We start from the raw sequence: 18040 nt of genomic DNA on the forward strand, positions 1-18040 counted from the left end.
TGAATGTCAATGCTACTGAGCATTCAAAGCCTCTGGTTTTGTTACTCACCAGATCATCCAGGAGTGCCTGTTTATTCTTCCTTTTTATCATCTGTTGTAGCTGTTCTTCCTTCTGCATGAACAGTCGCCTTTGTTCGCTTTCCTGCCGCTCCACCTCCAGAGCCTCCTCCAGCTCTTCCTGCTCCCGCGTCTGAAAGGGAAATCAGAAATCAGCTCACAGCCACCCCCCAGCTCCACTGCCCACCAAGGGACCCAGGGCAGGCCATGCAAGAAAAGCAGCCAAATTCTACCTCTTCAAGCAGAATTTTAAGGTGATTATGGATGATTATTCTACCTCCTTATTGTCCAGTGTAAAGTTAAGATTTTGAACTTGCTGCAGTCTGGATCTGACTCCTTAAATGTTAGAGAATGGGTTTCCCCTACACTTTCACTCTAAAGGAAGCCTCTCTGGGCTCCCACACATCCTAAAACTCAATGATGTAAGTAGGGTTAACAAAAATATAATCCCACAATGCTATTACTGATTGTTCCATTCATCAGCTGCATCTTCTTTGCAAAGCACACCCTGTGCTTATCAGTGGTGTAGAAGAAAAAGGAGAAATTACAAAAATGTGACTATTAATAGAGAAGCCTATAAATCTAAGCATGAATTGTGAAAATGTCACATTTTCAGAAAATAAGGAATTTTTCCTATAACCTGGGCTGCAGTCATGTGACATGAGATGAAAAAGAAAGATTATTAGTACAAAATGACAAGTTTTTGTTACAGATCTATCTCTTGGCAAGTCTTTTTTTAACCTGTAAACTATTAAGTAATCTGTATCTGAAAATCACAGTGAAAGAATAAAAAAACAGAAGAGGGCTCAGAGACAGGGGAAACTAAGAGGATTAAACAATTTAATAAAGAAGAGGGATCAAAAGAATGTCAGTTGGGTTGCAAGAAGGTATAAGGAGAAACATACAGGAAACATCTTCCAAATCTTCTCCATCAAAAATACTAGAGCAAAGGGAGATGCAGTAAAAATGGCAAGATAATTAAAATTTTATAAACTTAAATGGATGATTTATTGATGAAAGCAGTTTCAGCAAAACATCATAGGGGAAGACACTGACCTCTTCTCTGTGGTACCCAGTGACAGGACCCAAGGGCCTGACATTGTGTCAGGGGAGGTTTAGGCTGGATATCAGGAAAAGGTTTCTTCATCCAGAGGGTGGTTGGCACTGGAACAGGCTCCCCAGGGCAGTGATCACAGCACCAAGCCTGACAGGGCTCAAGGAGTTTTTGGACAAAAACTGCTCTCAGGCACAGGGTGTGACTCTTGGGAATGGTGCAGTGCAGGGCCAGGAGCTGGACTCAATAATCCTTGTGGGTCCCTTCCAACTCAGTTTATTCTGTGATCATTGAGACCAAGAGCACAGTAAAGTTTGTTCTAATCATAAAACTGTATCACAAAGCCCAGCTACCTGATATAAGCCAGAATATGTAAAAAATATCCTTCTACCAGACAGATCAAGCCAGTGGGTTCCAGTGAGGCTCAGCTACCCCCTGGATGCAAGAGCTGGATCACCTCACAGATCTCACCACCTGTCACCGAGCCAACAGAAGCTGCTTCCTTTTTGTAACTGGTGAAAAGCTGGTCACCAACCAGCAACCACCTGGAACTGGGCTCTCTTTGCATTTAATGAAAGGAAAAAAAATAAGCCAGAAAATCCCCAAACTGCTAACTGAGATTATGTCTGAGAATTAAGGGATTTAGTTAGTTCGGTCAACAGAACTGAAGAGCTCAGGGTTTTTGAGACATTCCAAGGCTCTTCCACATTTATCTCTAAAGACTGCCTGGAATTTGCACTGAAACAGAAGAAAACTCGTAGGGAAGTGCTGACAGACCTAGTCTGAAGAAACAGCCCAGAAAACTTATAGTCAGAAATAAGCAAACTGATAAACAAACCTAAACCAGAGCAGACTACAGGAAAATGGAAGAATAATCATGTGTCAGATCAAATTCTTTAGAGGAAGACCAAACAGAACAGTAAAACAGAAAAGATGAGTTCAACAGGCAGCAAAAGTTGTGTCCAGACTAAAGATAATCTAAACACAGTCCTAATACGTGAAGGAAAAGATGATGACAGTGAAGCCTGGAGTAAACTCAAGCCTACAAGTGAAGAAGTAAGAAGAAAGTAAAATAATGTTTCACCACATTCAGGAAAGGATAATCAAGAAAACATGCACATTCCCATCACAGAATTCAGACAAAACTATTTCAAGACTGCACAAAGCAGCAAGTGAAATCAAACATCTAGTGATAAAGTAGGAGGCAACAAGTTACCCTGTGACTGGAGAACTGCAAATACTTAAGGGAGAATCACTGGAAAAGTTGTAGTCCACTCAGGGTGCAAAGTTTTATAAATAAGAAGTGTATATAAATATCTATATATAAAAAACACTTTATAATTACAAGAACACCAAGATCTTCATGCTTTTTTTCTGAACTAAAAGAGAAGAACAGTCTGAGGTAGAATGTATTTCCAGCAGAGATGGGAAAACAGAGTTCCTTTATGAGAGGCATTAAGATCTCTGCATTCAATTCTGGCCCCTTCTGCTTGCCAAACATGAATTCAAACTGGAGCAGGCAAAGGGTAACAAAAACAACAAGAGGGACAGAAGATATCTGTATCCCTCAGAAGCAACCGATTACAGAGGACAGAAAAATTTAAGTCAAGAATGTAGGGACAACGACTGGCCATAAGAAGTTTAGGCAAGAAAGTAGGACACCTTTCTACCATGGATGGAGTAAAGACATTCCAAAACTTGCTAAGAAGAGCTAGAGAGGAAAAGCACCCTTTCAGCTTTTAGGAAAGGGGTAAATTTATAGGCAAGATCATGCAGCTTTTGTAATAACCACTGTGTAAAGTCTATTATTATGTTTCAATTGTTGAAAAAGAAATTATGAATGTTTCAAATGTTAAAAAAGAAAAAAAAAAAAGAAATTTCTCCAGCTCTCCAGTGAGTGTGGATTCCCGCAGGCTTGACCAGCTTCCAGCAGCCAGCCTCCAGCACAGCAGGACTGCAGAGCACAGCAAACAGAAGTCCTGGGGGCTTGAGTGGGTACAGGGTATTACAGAGCTGCTTGACAGGATCACACAGACCCTGCACAGGCTGTCAGGGTCACTTCCTTGAAGGGAAGGTGGGCTGCAGGCAGAGCACGCTGTTCTCACTGTGACCCCAGAGGCTGCAACTCCATTGTAAAATAAGACATGTAGCCAAAGCTTTGGCAGGTCTCTTCAAGCTCTGAAGCAGAGGATATTGCACAGTGTCAGAGACAGGATAACAGATCAGAGATGGACCCCTAGGGAAATTTCCTTGCCTTTAAAAGGAAGAGGTTCAAACAAACATTTTTCAGATTCCAATCTCCTCCTGTGAAATCCTAGAGCTAAAGAAATCACTCAGAGTTTTGCCACAGACTTCAGGGGAGTGAGGATTTCACCCCTACTGATTTGAAAGCAAGTCCTTAGTGCAACTGCATTAAAACACAAAACCTGGTCATGTCACACTCTGGGCAGACATTTTCCTTCAAGAACTGATAACAACGTGTATTTTTATGCTAAAAAAATATTTACCAGATTAAACTTTTCCTACAGGAATAGATGCATGCAAGTTTATTTTTAAAGAACAAAATGATATGTGAGACATAATTTAATGAATGAATCTTCAAAGAGCCCTGTGTTTTGCACACAGATCATATATACAATATCCCTGATGTTACTGTTATCAGCTCTTGAACAAAAGTTTTAATGTTTGTTTCAACATCTTTCATTTTGAATTTTGCATAAAGCAGGCCTGTGCTTTGTCTCAATTTTACAACTCTCTCCTGGGAGCTTCATAATGTCTGAGTCTGGATTCCTTTTTTCCTTCAGATGAGAAAGGAACGATTGTCCTGGTGTAGGAACGAACTTCATCTCTCCTGGATATTGTCCAACGACACTGCCAGCACGCATGCCATGGTGATGTATTAGACACAGGCTCTACTGCCTGCCCCTCTCTTCAAGCCCTTCCCAAAACAAAGCATAACTACATTTCAACTATCAACCTCAATATTTAAATACAAAGAAATCTGCACAGTGCTTTCAGCTTTGAATTGTTTTAAGAAAGTACTCCACAAATCTTTAACAAATGAATAAAAATTGTAGGGGAGAGAAGTTAACTAACCAGTTTTAACTTATTCTTCTGAATGACTTCTTTGTTATCCTTTTGATACAGCTCCATTTTCTTTTTGGTGTTCTCCAAGTCCACATTGTTGGTCAAGTTAAATACTGCATAAATATTATAAAGAGAGAAAGCAAAAGTATTAGGCCAGCATGCATGCCCATGACAAAGAAACACTATTCTTATGCTCTCTATCCCTTCTAGCCAGATATAAACATTGCAGTAACAGAACTTATTTAAACAAGCCCTATAAAGACAGAGACAATCTGCTAAGTCACTGCACTTCAACGAAAGCCAGCAGAGTTTCTGTAGGTTTACACATCTGTAGGAGATTAAAATTTGAATCTTGCATCCCATTTTGTGACACTGGTAATGATACACATGAATAATCACCATACTATTCATAAAACATTGACCTTTTCAAGTAGCAGTTATAGCTAAGAACACAGTGATTCCTGTAAAATTAAATTAGACCAAACACATGCATATTAAGACAAGGTTAGAAATTATTAAGTCATTCCATTTCACAGGGAATATCTAATGCACAAAGACTACAGTGACTGTTTGAATTCTCAGGTACACAAAAAAAATTCACATTGCTTGATAACTTAAAAGGCACCAATGTACAATTACCTTTATTATGAGGAATCTGCAGATGCTTACAGATTAACAGGTCATCTGACATTCTTTTGATGTCTCTCAATGGTAACAGGCTATATCTCATGTAATTATGAGCAAGCAGGGTCGGCCAGCAAGCTCCACAGTTTAGCACAACATTCCCAATTATCTACACATGGCACAGACGATATCTCAAGAAATTGAACAGTTTCTATAATCAACAGCTTGAAAGATGTAGATGGTTTGGATGATTAGTAATTTGATGCAATGCCTGAGCCCTTCACCTCTAGGTCACTGGTTCACTTGGGGGTCAAGTGAATTCCAGCTGAACGCTGTTATCACTGGGAAGTCACTTGGCGATCCCTGTCCAGAGTGGATGCTGGGCTCATGCCCGTGGCCTTAAAGCTACTGAACAGTGCCAGCCCACAGCACTCAAAGCCTCCAAGAGCTCTGTCATGTGGCTACAAGAGCAGCGGAGAAGTTTTTGCTGCCATTGATAAACCCTTCACAAGAAACAACCGCGCAGTGACTGTGCTACATCAGACCCTGTGGAAGGGAAGGAAGTTCTTGTGAAAACACCAGCATGGGACTTGGGAGGCTTTGGTTCGGTTCCCTCTTCCCAGGCTTTTAGGCAACCAGGGCCAAACTAACCCTGGGCACAGGCACCACTGCCAAGTCATTTGTACCAGGAAGGCTGCTAGGGAGGAACAGAAGGAAGCAGCATGAAGTCTGTTGTTACTCATCAGGATAACACACATCTCAGTTTGGGGAAGATCCTATCTCTTCTTTCATCCTCTCCACAAGTAACACAGGTGAAATGAGCATTTAGGAGGGTTCCAGGCAAACCAAACCAAGAGTAGCCCAGACTGGCAAACCAGGTGAGAGCAGAGAAGGAAACATCAAGAGATCAAAGCCAGGAGCAAATGGAGATAAGAAGAAATGGGAAGGTCCAAAATGGTAGAGTAGTGGGATGCAGCTCAGTTCTACAAGCCCAGCTCACCACCGCCAAGAGAGGCATTCCTGCCCTTATGCTCCTCTCCCCAGGCACAGGCCTCACCCTTTCCCCTGCTCTGACTCCAGAACTCCCCTGGATGCTTTGCAGTGCCAATAGAAATCCCCCAGTAACCTGAACTGACTCAACACAGGGGTCGGGCAAGTACCAGAGAGGGTACCAGGGAAGTAATTAAAGAGTACAGATGGGAATAGGAATATTCTCTTTCCAGGAGTATCAAACCACCACCTCATTTTACTGTTATTAAAAATTTCCAATTTCTTCAAATTGCAACAAAAAAGGGCTCAGCAAGACACAGCTGAAGAACTTGCTAACCTTAAGTTAAAAACACCCAAATTGCTGTATTTATTTTTCCCCTTTTTTAAATAATAAGCAATATCAAGAGGACTGACATTTCAATTCAGCCTGGCTCCTGAATCAGCTGAACTCTTCCAGCCCCACCCCAGCATCCTCAGTTCAGAGAGAAGATCTAAGATGGAGGCTGAGTTTATGCTTTAAGAATTTCAGAATCAACACCTGAGTTGAATTTTGGAACTTTGCTACTGTTCCTGGGCAGATTGCTGGGTCTCTGTACTGGAGGTCTCCCACTGGCAAGAACCACAAGGGGAATAAAGGTTCCTTCCCCTTATACATCACCTGCTGTATCTCCATACTATAGCTACAGCCAGCACTTCTCCCTGTGGTCTTGATCTCATCCCAGATGGAACCTCTGGGCACTGCCATAACCCAAACAAGCCATTCAAAGTTCAGCTCCTTGGTTTTTGGAAGCAAGCTACCTATTCCAAATGTTTTGGGGCTTTTTTCCTCTCCAAAAGGAGTAACATTTTCCTATTTCATATTGTGACTTTCTGGTCATAGCAACCTCTCCTTAATAAAGCACATTATTTTACCCTAATGTTTAGTAATTTAATGGAGATCTGACCTCCACATTTCCAGCCTACAGTTGCCCACTTACAAGAAGTTTTAATATTTGAGCATTAGGGGAGAGAAGTAGTGTCATGTGAAAATGCTGGCATATAACCAGACCAGGGCTCTGCAACGACAGCAGCTGCATGGGAATGTCAGCACTTCCTACAACTTAAATCCACACAGCAGCTCTCTAAACTCTTCAATGACGACACAAGAAAGAAATAGCATATGAGCCATGCTGTGCTAGCAGGATGCCCAGATGCCACCTTCAGGTGCATGAGGAGATGCCAAATTACCTTTAAGCTCCTGAACATCGTGAATATTTCTCTAAAAATAAATCCAGGAATAAGCTGGTGATCTCTGTTTTGCAACTATTGCTGCTGGAAACCTTCAGGGTTTGGGTTTTTAACGTCTTTCTCAGTTATCTTTAATAGGTTCAACTAGTCATAATTTGGCCTACAAAACAAGAAGCTTAAGATTTAAAACTCATACTGGGGAAAAGCAGGCATGTTTTAAACACATGCAGATGCCTACCTTTATTAAGAACTACTTACAAAAGTGTATTTTGGTACTTCATAGGAAGTAACATTTCTATCTAAAAAAATCTATTTCTGCATCAATGTTTGAGAAATTTTTAGCAGCCACCTGCACAGTCACCCTAACAGTCCACTGCTCTGCTCATGGCAAGGTGGAAGTGTTTATCCCCCCTTGTTTTCCTGCTGTGGCTGGAACCAAACCACAGCTACAACCCCCTCAGCAGTCAGATCTGCTCACACCATGCTGACCCTGCGATGTCCATCTTATTCTGCTTTGTCACTCAAGGTTATTGTAGGACACCAGCAATCAGAGACTCAAAACTTCCAGCACCCTCAAAGGCCAGAGCAAATTTGTCCCAAAGAAGACTGATACACAGTCATTGACGAGGAACACTGTTCTGGTCCTAAGCATCTCCTCCTCAACACTGAGTTATCCACATTTCAAGAGTGGAAACACTTAAGAGCTACATTTTGTTGTAAGAGTGGAAACAGTGTCAAAAAAGTGTATTAAAAAAAAGTAAAACGGTGGAGAGCGTAACAGTGTAATCTGGATCTCTTACAGCAACAGTGTCAACAGCTGCCCTTTAGTGCATGAAAACTGCATCTCCCCTCCCACAATAAACACCTACCAGCAAAACAAGTTGCTCTTTGACACTGCATGGTTACCAGCCAGCCAAAACATCTTTCAACATATTTTCTAATAAATTTTTCATGAGCTTCAAACGTCTTTTCATCAATATTTATAGAATACAAATTCTTGCCATTGTATCCTCACAATTACAGCTGACAAGTCTGTTTTGCAAGGGGCACTAGGGCACAAAAAATAATTAAGATATTATTTCCCTCTCTTGTCCCTTGTCCCGTCCACAAGTTACTTGGTATTTAAAACCCAACAACTATAAAACCAAAGAACACAGTTGCTAATACTCAACACACTAACTTTTACATAGCTAGGACTATGCAGCACTTTTTTTATTTGGCCTGCTTTGAGTTTTGCCAGAAATTTATTTTAAATATAATTCTTAACTTAAAAAAAAAAAAAAAAATTCTAGAACTGGAAGAACTAGAAAGAGTTAAAAATCCCAACTCATATGCTACACCTACCCTGAAAAAATATTGGTGTAGATCTGAATATGAGTGGCAAAGCAGATGGCTGATTTGAAAAGGTTTCAAAGAGAAGACAGACTTATTTTTGTCAATGTTGAAATATAGCATAAGCCGATATAAGAGGCCTGAAGCCCTTCAGGGAAAAGAAACAGAAGCTGTTTTGTATGCAACAATTATTTATCTACTTATCCATCTCACATTGGTTGGTTTATAAAATGACTTGCCTTGAGACATCTGTTAAGTATAACAGGAAGACTATTGTGTTTTTGTAAAACATTTCATTCTATTTAGGTGAAACTTCCAACTTCTGAAATTCAGCCTCTACAGGGAGACTTTCTCTGCTTTTCAAAACAACACTGATTATACAATTCTATAACAAATGGAAAAATATTTTCCCAGTTATAAAAAAGGAAATGAGACAAAAATTTTAATTAAATGGCACAAGAATTTGTCCAGAGACATAACAGTATGAATGAATATCACTGCACTACAGGACTCAGTCCCTCCAAATCTCCCTGTTTTAGACTAAGACTAAAAACTATTAGCATTAGTTCATTATAAACAATATTGCTCCCATCCTACTGTAACAACCCCTTAATTATCATCTTTCTAAAACCCCAGATTGGGAATGGCAGAGTACTACAGAGGGAGACAACCTCATCCTCAGTCTGCCTGGGATGTCCCAGGCTACTGTGGCACCTTCTCTTGGTGCTTTTAATGCCTGATTCCTGTACTTTTAAAAGGGGCAGGAAAGGGATGAGGGGGAGAAAAGATGGAAGAGAATTTAACAGGCCCCTTCCAACCAACATTTCTGGGATTGTAACAAAATAATTATCATAAACAAAAGAAAACCCACAGTTAAGCCAGAAAAGTCTAGTTAGGTATTAATAATTGTTTCTGTTTATCCTCAATGGTCTTTTATTGAATCAATAATTTTTCCAGAAAAATTGCATGGTAATGAATGATTGAAATCACTCAGCCCGAATCAGTCTAAGACAGACCATTTTGGCTGGAAGTGTGAAATCTCTGTTCACATGAGATGACTAAAACGGATCTCTAATAAAGCTGCCCAATTTCCAGTTCAGTTATTGCCTTTGTCAGGACCAGCAACACCATCCTCGAGAACACACACACAGAGGGGAAAAAAAACCAAACCACAAAACAATAAACAGCACAACCCACAAGTGATCACAGATAGCAAAACCCTTTCTATCCAAGGATCACTTGTGAGATAAGTGTTCTGAGCAAGACAAGTCACGAGGCAGCCCGTATTGCACAAATTCTTGGAGGAGTAGGGAGATACAGGAACACACAAATAACAGCAGCCTCCTTCGGAGCTGAATGCAGTGAATGTTTTTAAAAGCAGCAATTACCGCTAACAATTGTGTTGCGGTAATGCCTGGGGGCCTCACTCAGGTACCAGGAGAAGGTGCCAGGCACAGGCTGGGAGGCGGGTCCTGCTCCGGAGAGCTTTCACACACAGGGCTTACAAAAACGGCTACAGAGATACTCTGGGGAAGAAGAAATACTTGGGGGAAATAGAAAACTTTGTAGAAAGAGCAAGAGAATTCACATTGTGCCCAAAGAGTGCAACTTGTATCAACACTCAAAGGTTTAACCATGTCCCTCTCATCATATGGGCACAGACCTGACCCACTCAGATACATGCTGTCCACACCTTTCCCAAAGGCAGGTTTTAACTCTCACTTTATTTTTATTCCTTGTGCTAATGACAACAAACTGTGTTTACAATGTTCTCAAATTGTCCAACCGATTTTTCTTCTGGGGGAAACTTGCTTTAAAATGTGGTTTTTATTTAAAGCCTTGTTTAACACATTTTAGCCCAAAGCATTATTCACTGGCTACACTCTAAACCACTTCAAAAACGTGGTTTTTATAACAGAAATCTTTAAAGGTGACTATCCTAATGTTTGTTTGACCTTCCCACACGCACGTGCTGCTGCTGCACCACCCAACTCTTCTATTTCAACAGAAAAGGTCTGTAGGTATTAAACAGCTGATACGAAGGGGGAAAATGTGTTTCAAGTGAGGTCAGCAATTGCTCTGTCTCATTCCGTTGCAAGTTTTGGAGCTGACCTACCTGAAGTATTTAGAAGACCTATCAGAACCAGGGTCACATGAAATACACCTATACAGCATGTTTACATTTTGTCTCTGCTAAGCACCTACTTTATTTAAGCCCCCACAACAACTCCAGAAACAAAACCTTCCAGCAAAGAGGAAAAAAAGTTAAAGCTGCATTTTGACCATCTCACAGAAAAACTGAAAGTTTGGGGCAGGGGGAGAGAGGGGAAATCCAGTTCCCTGTCCCCCTACCTTCCCAATGTGACAGCTTGAACAACCGCCACCAGCTACTGCCAACCTGCTGAATGTTGGCTTCACAAGGCAAAACTGCCATGCAAATCCTTTCTTCTCCATCTTGTAGCCCAGTTTTTCACATGAGCAAGCAAGCAGGGAATTCAGAGACACACAAAAATGAAATTACTACTCTCAGAAGTAAAATATGAGATTATCATAGAGTCAAAGACACTTTTAACACGTTGTTCAGTCACACCATTCACAACATGCACTGGAAAAAGTCACACCAAACAACTGCCAGGTGGGGAATTCTTCTCAGGAGCACAGCAGGGATGGGCTTGGAGAGAAATGTCCAATGGGCTTTGTCACCAGGGAGAGAGAACAGAGCTTGAACTCTTGCCTAAAGTGGTGTTGTTGAATATAACCTGTCCTCTGGGATCTGTCTGGAGCTGGTAGATCATAAATGAACCCATTGACAGGGAAAATTAAGAGCCTTCTGACTGCACCCCTTCTTTCCTCTCATCACCCTGGTAGCTACATGAAGGAACCGGGATGCAGTTGGACTTCCAATTCTTTTAGTATTTTAGGTGTCCCTCTCAGATAACTAACTCCAATTCCTAAAAACTCTATCAAGCTTCTTCATTATGTGTTTGCAGGGCCAAAACAACTATTGGCCAATTCACTCTTTTTTATAAGGTTACCAAGACCAGCCAGGTTTCTGCTGCTTCTAAACCAAGTTCCCAGTACAGGCTTTGGAACCATTTGCAATGTAACCACCTAATCCCAAGAGCTGTAGAATCACAACATCCTGCAAAAATTCATGAAGTTCAGACAATTTCAGGCAAAATTTCAACTCCCTTGTTACAGATGTTGAAAAGCCCTGCAACAGCAGTTAAGTGGGAAACTGTATTTAATGCCACATAAATAAATGCAGTTTTGCTTTCCATATGCACACAGATTCTTCCAGGATCCTCTGGCCATTCTTTCTATTCACTCCCTCCTTCCCCCATACCATTCCAAAAAATATACAAACAAAGCTACACCCACATCATCTCCTCCAAATATTTGGACCCATGTGAGTGTGAGTGGTGTTTCCCAGCCACACAATTTGGCTTCCCAGCCTCAGCCTTCTGATGCCAACAAAAACATGCTACATTGCTCACGGCAGTAAGTGTACTGGATACATTTCTACAAAACACCACAGTGCAAAAAGGAGCAAGGGCTCCTTTGAGAATTGAAGGAAAAGTGGCATCTCCATGGTTTCCTCCAAATCACATTCACTGCCCCTCCTGCCTGCTCTAAGTCACCTCTTCTTCCTCCAGGTCAAATAAAAAGGTTTTTGTGAGCCTCAGAAGCTCACAAAAACCAAGAAGAAACCATTTAGGAGTTACTCCTTTGAACACATCCTTGTTTTTCTAAGCAAAACCCATCACTCTACCATAAATCACAAGTCACCCTAAGAAGAAAATCAGCTCTGTTGATAACATTGTCCCTTCCCCACAGGGCAAAGTTCTGCTTCAGCTAATCCAAAGAGAAAGAAATCAACGTCTGTTCCTAAACCTTCTCCTTCTGCACAGCAACATAAAATGCTACCACAGTGGTATGTAAGGTCATCAGCTTCAAAGCAGCTTCAACTACTGTACTTGCAGAAGCAAAAATGATGAAAGACACCATATGGCTTCTGTCATGGTAGATAAAGCTAATGGAGGCATATAATGAAAATTTCAATTTCTCCTTTCTTTGTTTAATTTTTGCCAGTGCAGCTTTGACAGTCCCCTGCAAGCCTTTCTTTTCCAGCTATAAAGCACTGCTTCCTCTTTGGATTGTGGTTTTTTTCCTGGCAGATAAAATGTTTTACTTAACAATGTCCTACAGTTCAGCAAATATGATTAAAATCCAGAAAAAAAGTAATTAGATAAAAATCTGATACTATGATAAATCATACTGAACTTACACATTCTCACAGGCAGCTGAGTCAGAAGATAAAAGCCTATGGTCTCATAAGCACAGCACATCAAAAATGCAAGCATTAAGACTTACCAATTTCTTCTATTTCTTCCAAGAAATCATTATATTCATCTAGAGTGGGAAAGTCTTCCTCTCTTTTATTGTATCTTTGAGAGAAGAGAAAGAAGTATTTATACAACATAGAAAGATGCCATTTCCATTCAACAAGGCTTTGGCTACAAACTCATTAAGCATTGATCTAGTTTTATCAAATACGTGCTTTGTGACTCCCAAACTCACCAGAATCTTTAATGGAAGACAGAAGTGCCTGTTCCAAAGGAAAGGAGGCAGCCTGGAAGAAATCAGTGCTATCTTTGCCTATTGTTTGCCAATTCCTTTTCCAGGGTTACAGGTAAACATGAGCACAGAGGCCAAGATAGAGTAACTCCCAGCCAGCCTCTTAACAAAGGCAGAGGCAAAAGTAACACCCACAGAAAAAAAAGCCTTTCTAGAACTATTGGAAAAAGGAGTTTGGCTTTGTGCCAGCAACAGAAAGCATATGTCAGCAGCAAACTGAAAATGCTACACAATTATCTCATTTCATATCAAAAAACCATTCCAGCACTCATGTTCACCTCTTCAGAGCTGGAGAAAGTAAAAAGATGAAGGGACAACTGGCTTAAAACATGGACAGCCTTCGAAAGTCAAGACATGCAGACTTTCTTCCCAAGAAAACAGAAAGCTGAGATTTTGGCTGATCTGGGGACCGTGACACCCAGGAATATAAAAATCTCATCCCAACAACTCAGGCCAAATTCCAATTTGGGGGCATTTTTTCTGCCTCCTAAAAACTAATCTGGCAAACCCAAGTGGGCCAAGCATTTTCTAACTAAACTTTATTTCATATTTAGTGAGCTCAGTTGACTTATTCCAGTTTGACTTCTGTGCACTTCAGTAGACTTTAAAATCAAACATCAAAATTATTACTCCTTTCCACATCAGCATCTTGGTATTCAGTGGCACAGTTTCCCCACACCTCAGCAACATCATATGATTCATTTACTATTGTACCAAGACTTAGATAAAAGCTGACAAGCCTACAATTTACCTGTAAATTCACTTATGCACACACAACTCTCTCTGGGTTGTTACATTTATCAGATTTTCTTCTATCAAAACACCAACTGGCTCACTTATTTTCCTTATAAAATGCTGCTTCCTGGCCACAAGGAGCGAAATGCAATTTTAGACCTCATTTATCTCAATTCCAAGAGCTTTCAAATCTGCATGACAGACTGGTAACACCAGGCTTGTAAGGAACCATTTCCACTAACAATTGCTGTGTGAAGCAAAAAACAATGTGAACTCTCTTTTTCCCATCTTGATTTTGAAGGGAACTGGCCTTCAACTCTCAGAACAGGTCCCCAGGCAACAAAACAATCAAGATCCTGTTTCTTGCTCTACTGCCATGTTCACCCCCTCAATATCTAATCATCTCCATTTAGGAGCCAAGTCTTTGCCAAAGAAGGCCACACAGAAACACCCAATATCTTCTAATGCTAAGCAGGAATCCCACAAGGCTAAATTGAGAATTCAGCTCCCAATTGTTGCACAAAATCAGATTCTCTGAAATCCCTCCATGATAAATGGAGTCAAGTCTTATGGTTTGTCACTTTAAAAAAAAAAAAGAAGAAAAAACTTCCTCTTTACTACTGAATAAGTCAATTTTTTAAAATTGTGATCCATGAAATACATCCATTTTCTGTTCTTTTGAATGGTGACACTCACATTTTCAGCACTTTCTTCCGGATTTCCACTTCCTTGTCAACAGCAGGATCCTCAAAGAGCTGTACCCTGAAGTTACTCTTCCTCAGGGGGGTATCACACTCGTGGCAGTTCCCAGCCCCTCTCACAAACAGCAGGTCCACACAGCTCTCGCATCTGTGGGAGAAAGGAAGGGGTGCAAAAGCAGGCAGATGTTACACAGGAAGTGAAACACAGGACTGCCCCCTTTTTTTGCTGTTTGCACAGCACATCTCCCCTGGATTTCACAATTTCTGCAGCACCCATCAATGGCAGGAGGCCACGGCTCTCTACCCTGGCTGAACAGCACAGCCTCAGCAGCACAAACACATTGATTCTCCCTGCCCAACAACTCCAGCTCTTTGCTGGGACCAAACATTAATCCAAACAAAATGATGGGGTCTGTATCAAGGAGAAGCTTATTTACTGACACCAGCAAACCCATTTCACATGGACCAGACTGCAATATCCTTATTTACTCTAAGCACCACCTCGCTGCACAAAAAACCCTGTTTATTTTCTTGATGCAGTGCAAGGTGAACTCAGTCCAAGCATGGATACAAATCTTGCCTGCAGACTTCCAAGTGTCTGCCAGTCCTATCACAGAGAAACTGCTACAACAAACGTGAGCTAAACTCCAGCCCAGCAAAGCTAAAAGAATCAAAACACCATTTCAGTCAGCAACAAGCTTTATGCAGCTCTCCTATGCCTTCTGGTAACACTTTTTAAATTGCACGTAAAATAAACTTTACACAGAGGCTGCACAGAAATAAACCAAAAATACCTGCTTTTATTTCTCTTGACCTAATAAAGACTTCAGATTTTAACAAGATACTTGCTGACCTGTCAGTTGGCATTTAATAAAGGAAGAACACGTAACAAGAAAGCTGATTTTAAGAAAAAAAAGTACTTGGTTAGTAATAATGTGCAAATTTCTAGCAGAGGACAACACCTGCCGCAGTCATTTCCTTGCTGGGGAGGCAAAGGGGTGCCTATTTATAGCTTCGCTATACTGAAGCCAAAACAGTTGTACATTAAGGGCTAAGCCACGTTTTGCCTTCACAAACCCAGCACAAAAGCTAAACAAGTTAAGAGAAACAACACTGACATGGTTGAGAAAGATCTTAAACAAAACTTTCACACTGCTGACCTACCCCCAACTAAACTGGTTCCAGTCCTTACAGAGGCAGAGATGAGGAGAGCCAACCAGTTTTACCCAGCTTCTGTTTTCAAGATTAGAAAGTGCAAAACAAATACGATTGTACCTCACAATTAAAAAAGAAAAGAGGGTAAATTTTTTTGTTGTTGTTAACACATGGAGAACTACAGCTTCAGCCTGCATCTTTCACAGCAGCTGCCAGTGTTAAAGAGCAAACCTTGAATTTACTTGGGCATTTTCCTGCTCCAGAATTCCTTTAATTAGAAAAGGAAGTGTACTTACATATACAAATTATCTGGGTAGGGAAAGATCAAACTTTATTAGCACATTAGGCCTAAAATTCAGAAGTTGCTGGAACATGGACTCAACAAAATGAGAAATTAGTGTAATGCCCATAATGAAAGCAATTTAGGCCCCCACTATAGGGGAAACAATAGTAAATGCAAGGGAGCAGGCGAGGCAGGGAAAGGGTTTCTCCTTCCTCCCCCAACCTGCCCATGCATGCAGGAGCCTGACATAAGGACAGCTTCACTGTCTCCTTCATTTTGGCAGCTCGTGCTGTTTGTGTCTCTCTCAACACAGCAGCCAAAGCACAGAAAAGTCCCTGCCTCCTTTTTCCTACGTTATAGAATAAAGAGAGTAAAACGACAGAACTCAGCAGGTGGATCCAAGTGCAGGTGTTTGTATCGTTTTTTTATCATGGTATTGCCTAAGGACCAACAGAACAGGAGCTCCATGTGCAGGATATTATTCACAGACAGTAGCACCTGAAACTACTTCACTCCTTGCTTCCCTAAATCAAAGACATTTCAAGTTTGCACAGGACTTGACTGTGGAAAAAATCTCTCCTTGGAAAAGCACTTCATGCAAGTGCTTCAATGCCTTCCCAAACTGAAACCACTGTTTCTAAGGCTGCAAAATAGCTTTCCATACATAAAAAGATGAGTCAACACCTCACTATGGGAATCCCACATCAGGTGATTGCATTCTCACTCACTCATGCACATCCACCCTCACATTTATTTGGAGATAATTCCTTCTGAATTCAAAGGGGGTTGTATGGGACAAGTCAAGGGCAGACCTGGACTCTGTCCATATCCTGCCTGCTCTCCCATCTCCAGATAGATTTAATACACATAGTTAGATCCCAAGCTTCCTTCCGAGCAGATCTGTCGTTTTTGCCCCCACAAACGGCAGCCACTCTGCCACCAATGACAATGTTTGGTCACACATTTCCATCTGATTCCTGAGGAAGGAAAAAAGTCATTTCCCAAACCCTGCTCAAAGGAATTCCTTTTGGTTTCACTGCAGACGGCTAATGTCAGAGCATGTGTCATCTCCAGGAAGGCAGATTGTTATAAAGGTGGAGTTAATGAATTCTTTCACATCTTGAAATAAAGACTTCAAAATGTGACTTGAAAAAAAATTACCTTGCACTGTAAAATTTAAAAATACATTATTTTTTTCATATGGATTATTTAGCTAGTTATTAAAGATACGTAGCAATTTCTGTGACTTCACCAGAGGTACCCAACCCATTCAGCAGCACAGAGGGACACCCCAACACCACAACTGGTATTAGAGAGCTCCTCATGGCACACAGACCACATCAGTTCAGGAGATCCTTCCATTTCTTTCCAAGACCAACTCTTCCCCACTGGCCTTAGTAAAAAGACAGTTGACTGTGAAAGCAGGACATCATTCTGTACATCCTTCATTGGCCAACACATTAGACACGGCTTTCCCCAAATGAGCAAAGCACCAAACCACGTGCTTAACTCACCTTCAAATGAGGTGTTGTCTTAAATTAGGAGCCTTAAATAGGCAATTTTTCATTTGCATGTGTATTATGTATGCAGAATGCTACATGTATAAACTAATGATGACAAGTGTTCATACTTTAAAAAATCACATCCATACATTTGTTCAACACTGAGTATGCTTGAAGACAACAGTTTCACATAAGATCTAAACAAACACTCGGGGTGTGATGTCACTGATTCTCCTCTTCACACTGAGGTTGCAAAGCCTCTGCACTCTGTATTCTGCTTCACACACTAACTAAAACATTTCATTACCTTTTGGATTTGAGATTGTATCTTGAGAACAAGTAATCACAATGAAGATACCAGTAGAAAATGCCCAAGGACTTACATATGGACAGACAACAGGGACAGCTATCAGTAATGCAAACCGGGAACAATAAAGTCTCCTGGTCTTCAACACCAATAAACATTAGAAAGCTCACTTTTATTTCACGGACACTCATTTTATCTCTCTTGCTCTTCTCTTTCATCCCCATGAAATATTAAACAAAAGGCCCAGTCTCTGAGCAGTCTAGAGCAACACCACATTTTTTAGGAAAACAAATAATCAAGCATCTACATGGTTTGGCACCATCAATGCACAAACAACACTACAGGCCC

The 18040-nt window shown here is 40.9% G+C and overlaps 1 protein-coding gene across 1 annotated transcript in view; it reads right to left on the reverse strand.

Moving 5' to 3' along the window:
* MNAT1 (MNAT1, CDK activating kinase assembly factor) overlaps positions 1–16158 on the reverse strand; it is an 85266-nt gene extending 69108 nt beyond the window's left edge. Inside the window, exons 1-5 of the mRNA XM_017738793.1 lie at positions 16106–16158; positions 14441–14593; positions 12746–12819; positions 4208–4311; positions 50–190 (exon numbers count right to left, since the gene is read on the reverse strand). Coding sequence (XP_017594282.1) covers positions 50–190; positions 4208–4311; positions 12746–12819; positions 14441–14593; positions 16106–16158 — 525 coding nt within the window. The remainder of the gene's footprint in view (positions 1–49; positions 191–4207; positions 4312–12745; positions 12820–14440; positions 14594–16105) is intronic.
* Between the last annotated feature and the right edge of the window lie 1882 nt (positions 16159–18040).

Source organism: Corvus brachyrhynchos, unplaced genomic scaffold, assembly GCF_000691975.1.
Source record: "Corvus brachyrhynchos isolate BGI_N302 unplaced genomic scaffold, ASM69197v1 scaffold245, whole genome shotgun sequence".
NCBI lineage: Eukaryota > Metazoa > Chordata > Aves > Passeriformes > Corvidae > Corvus > Corvus brachyrhynchos.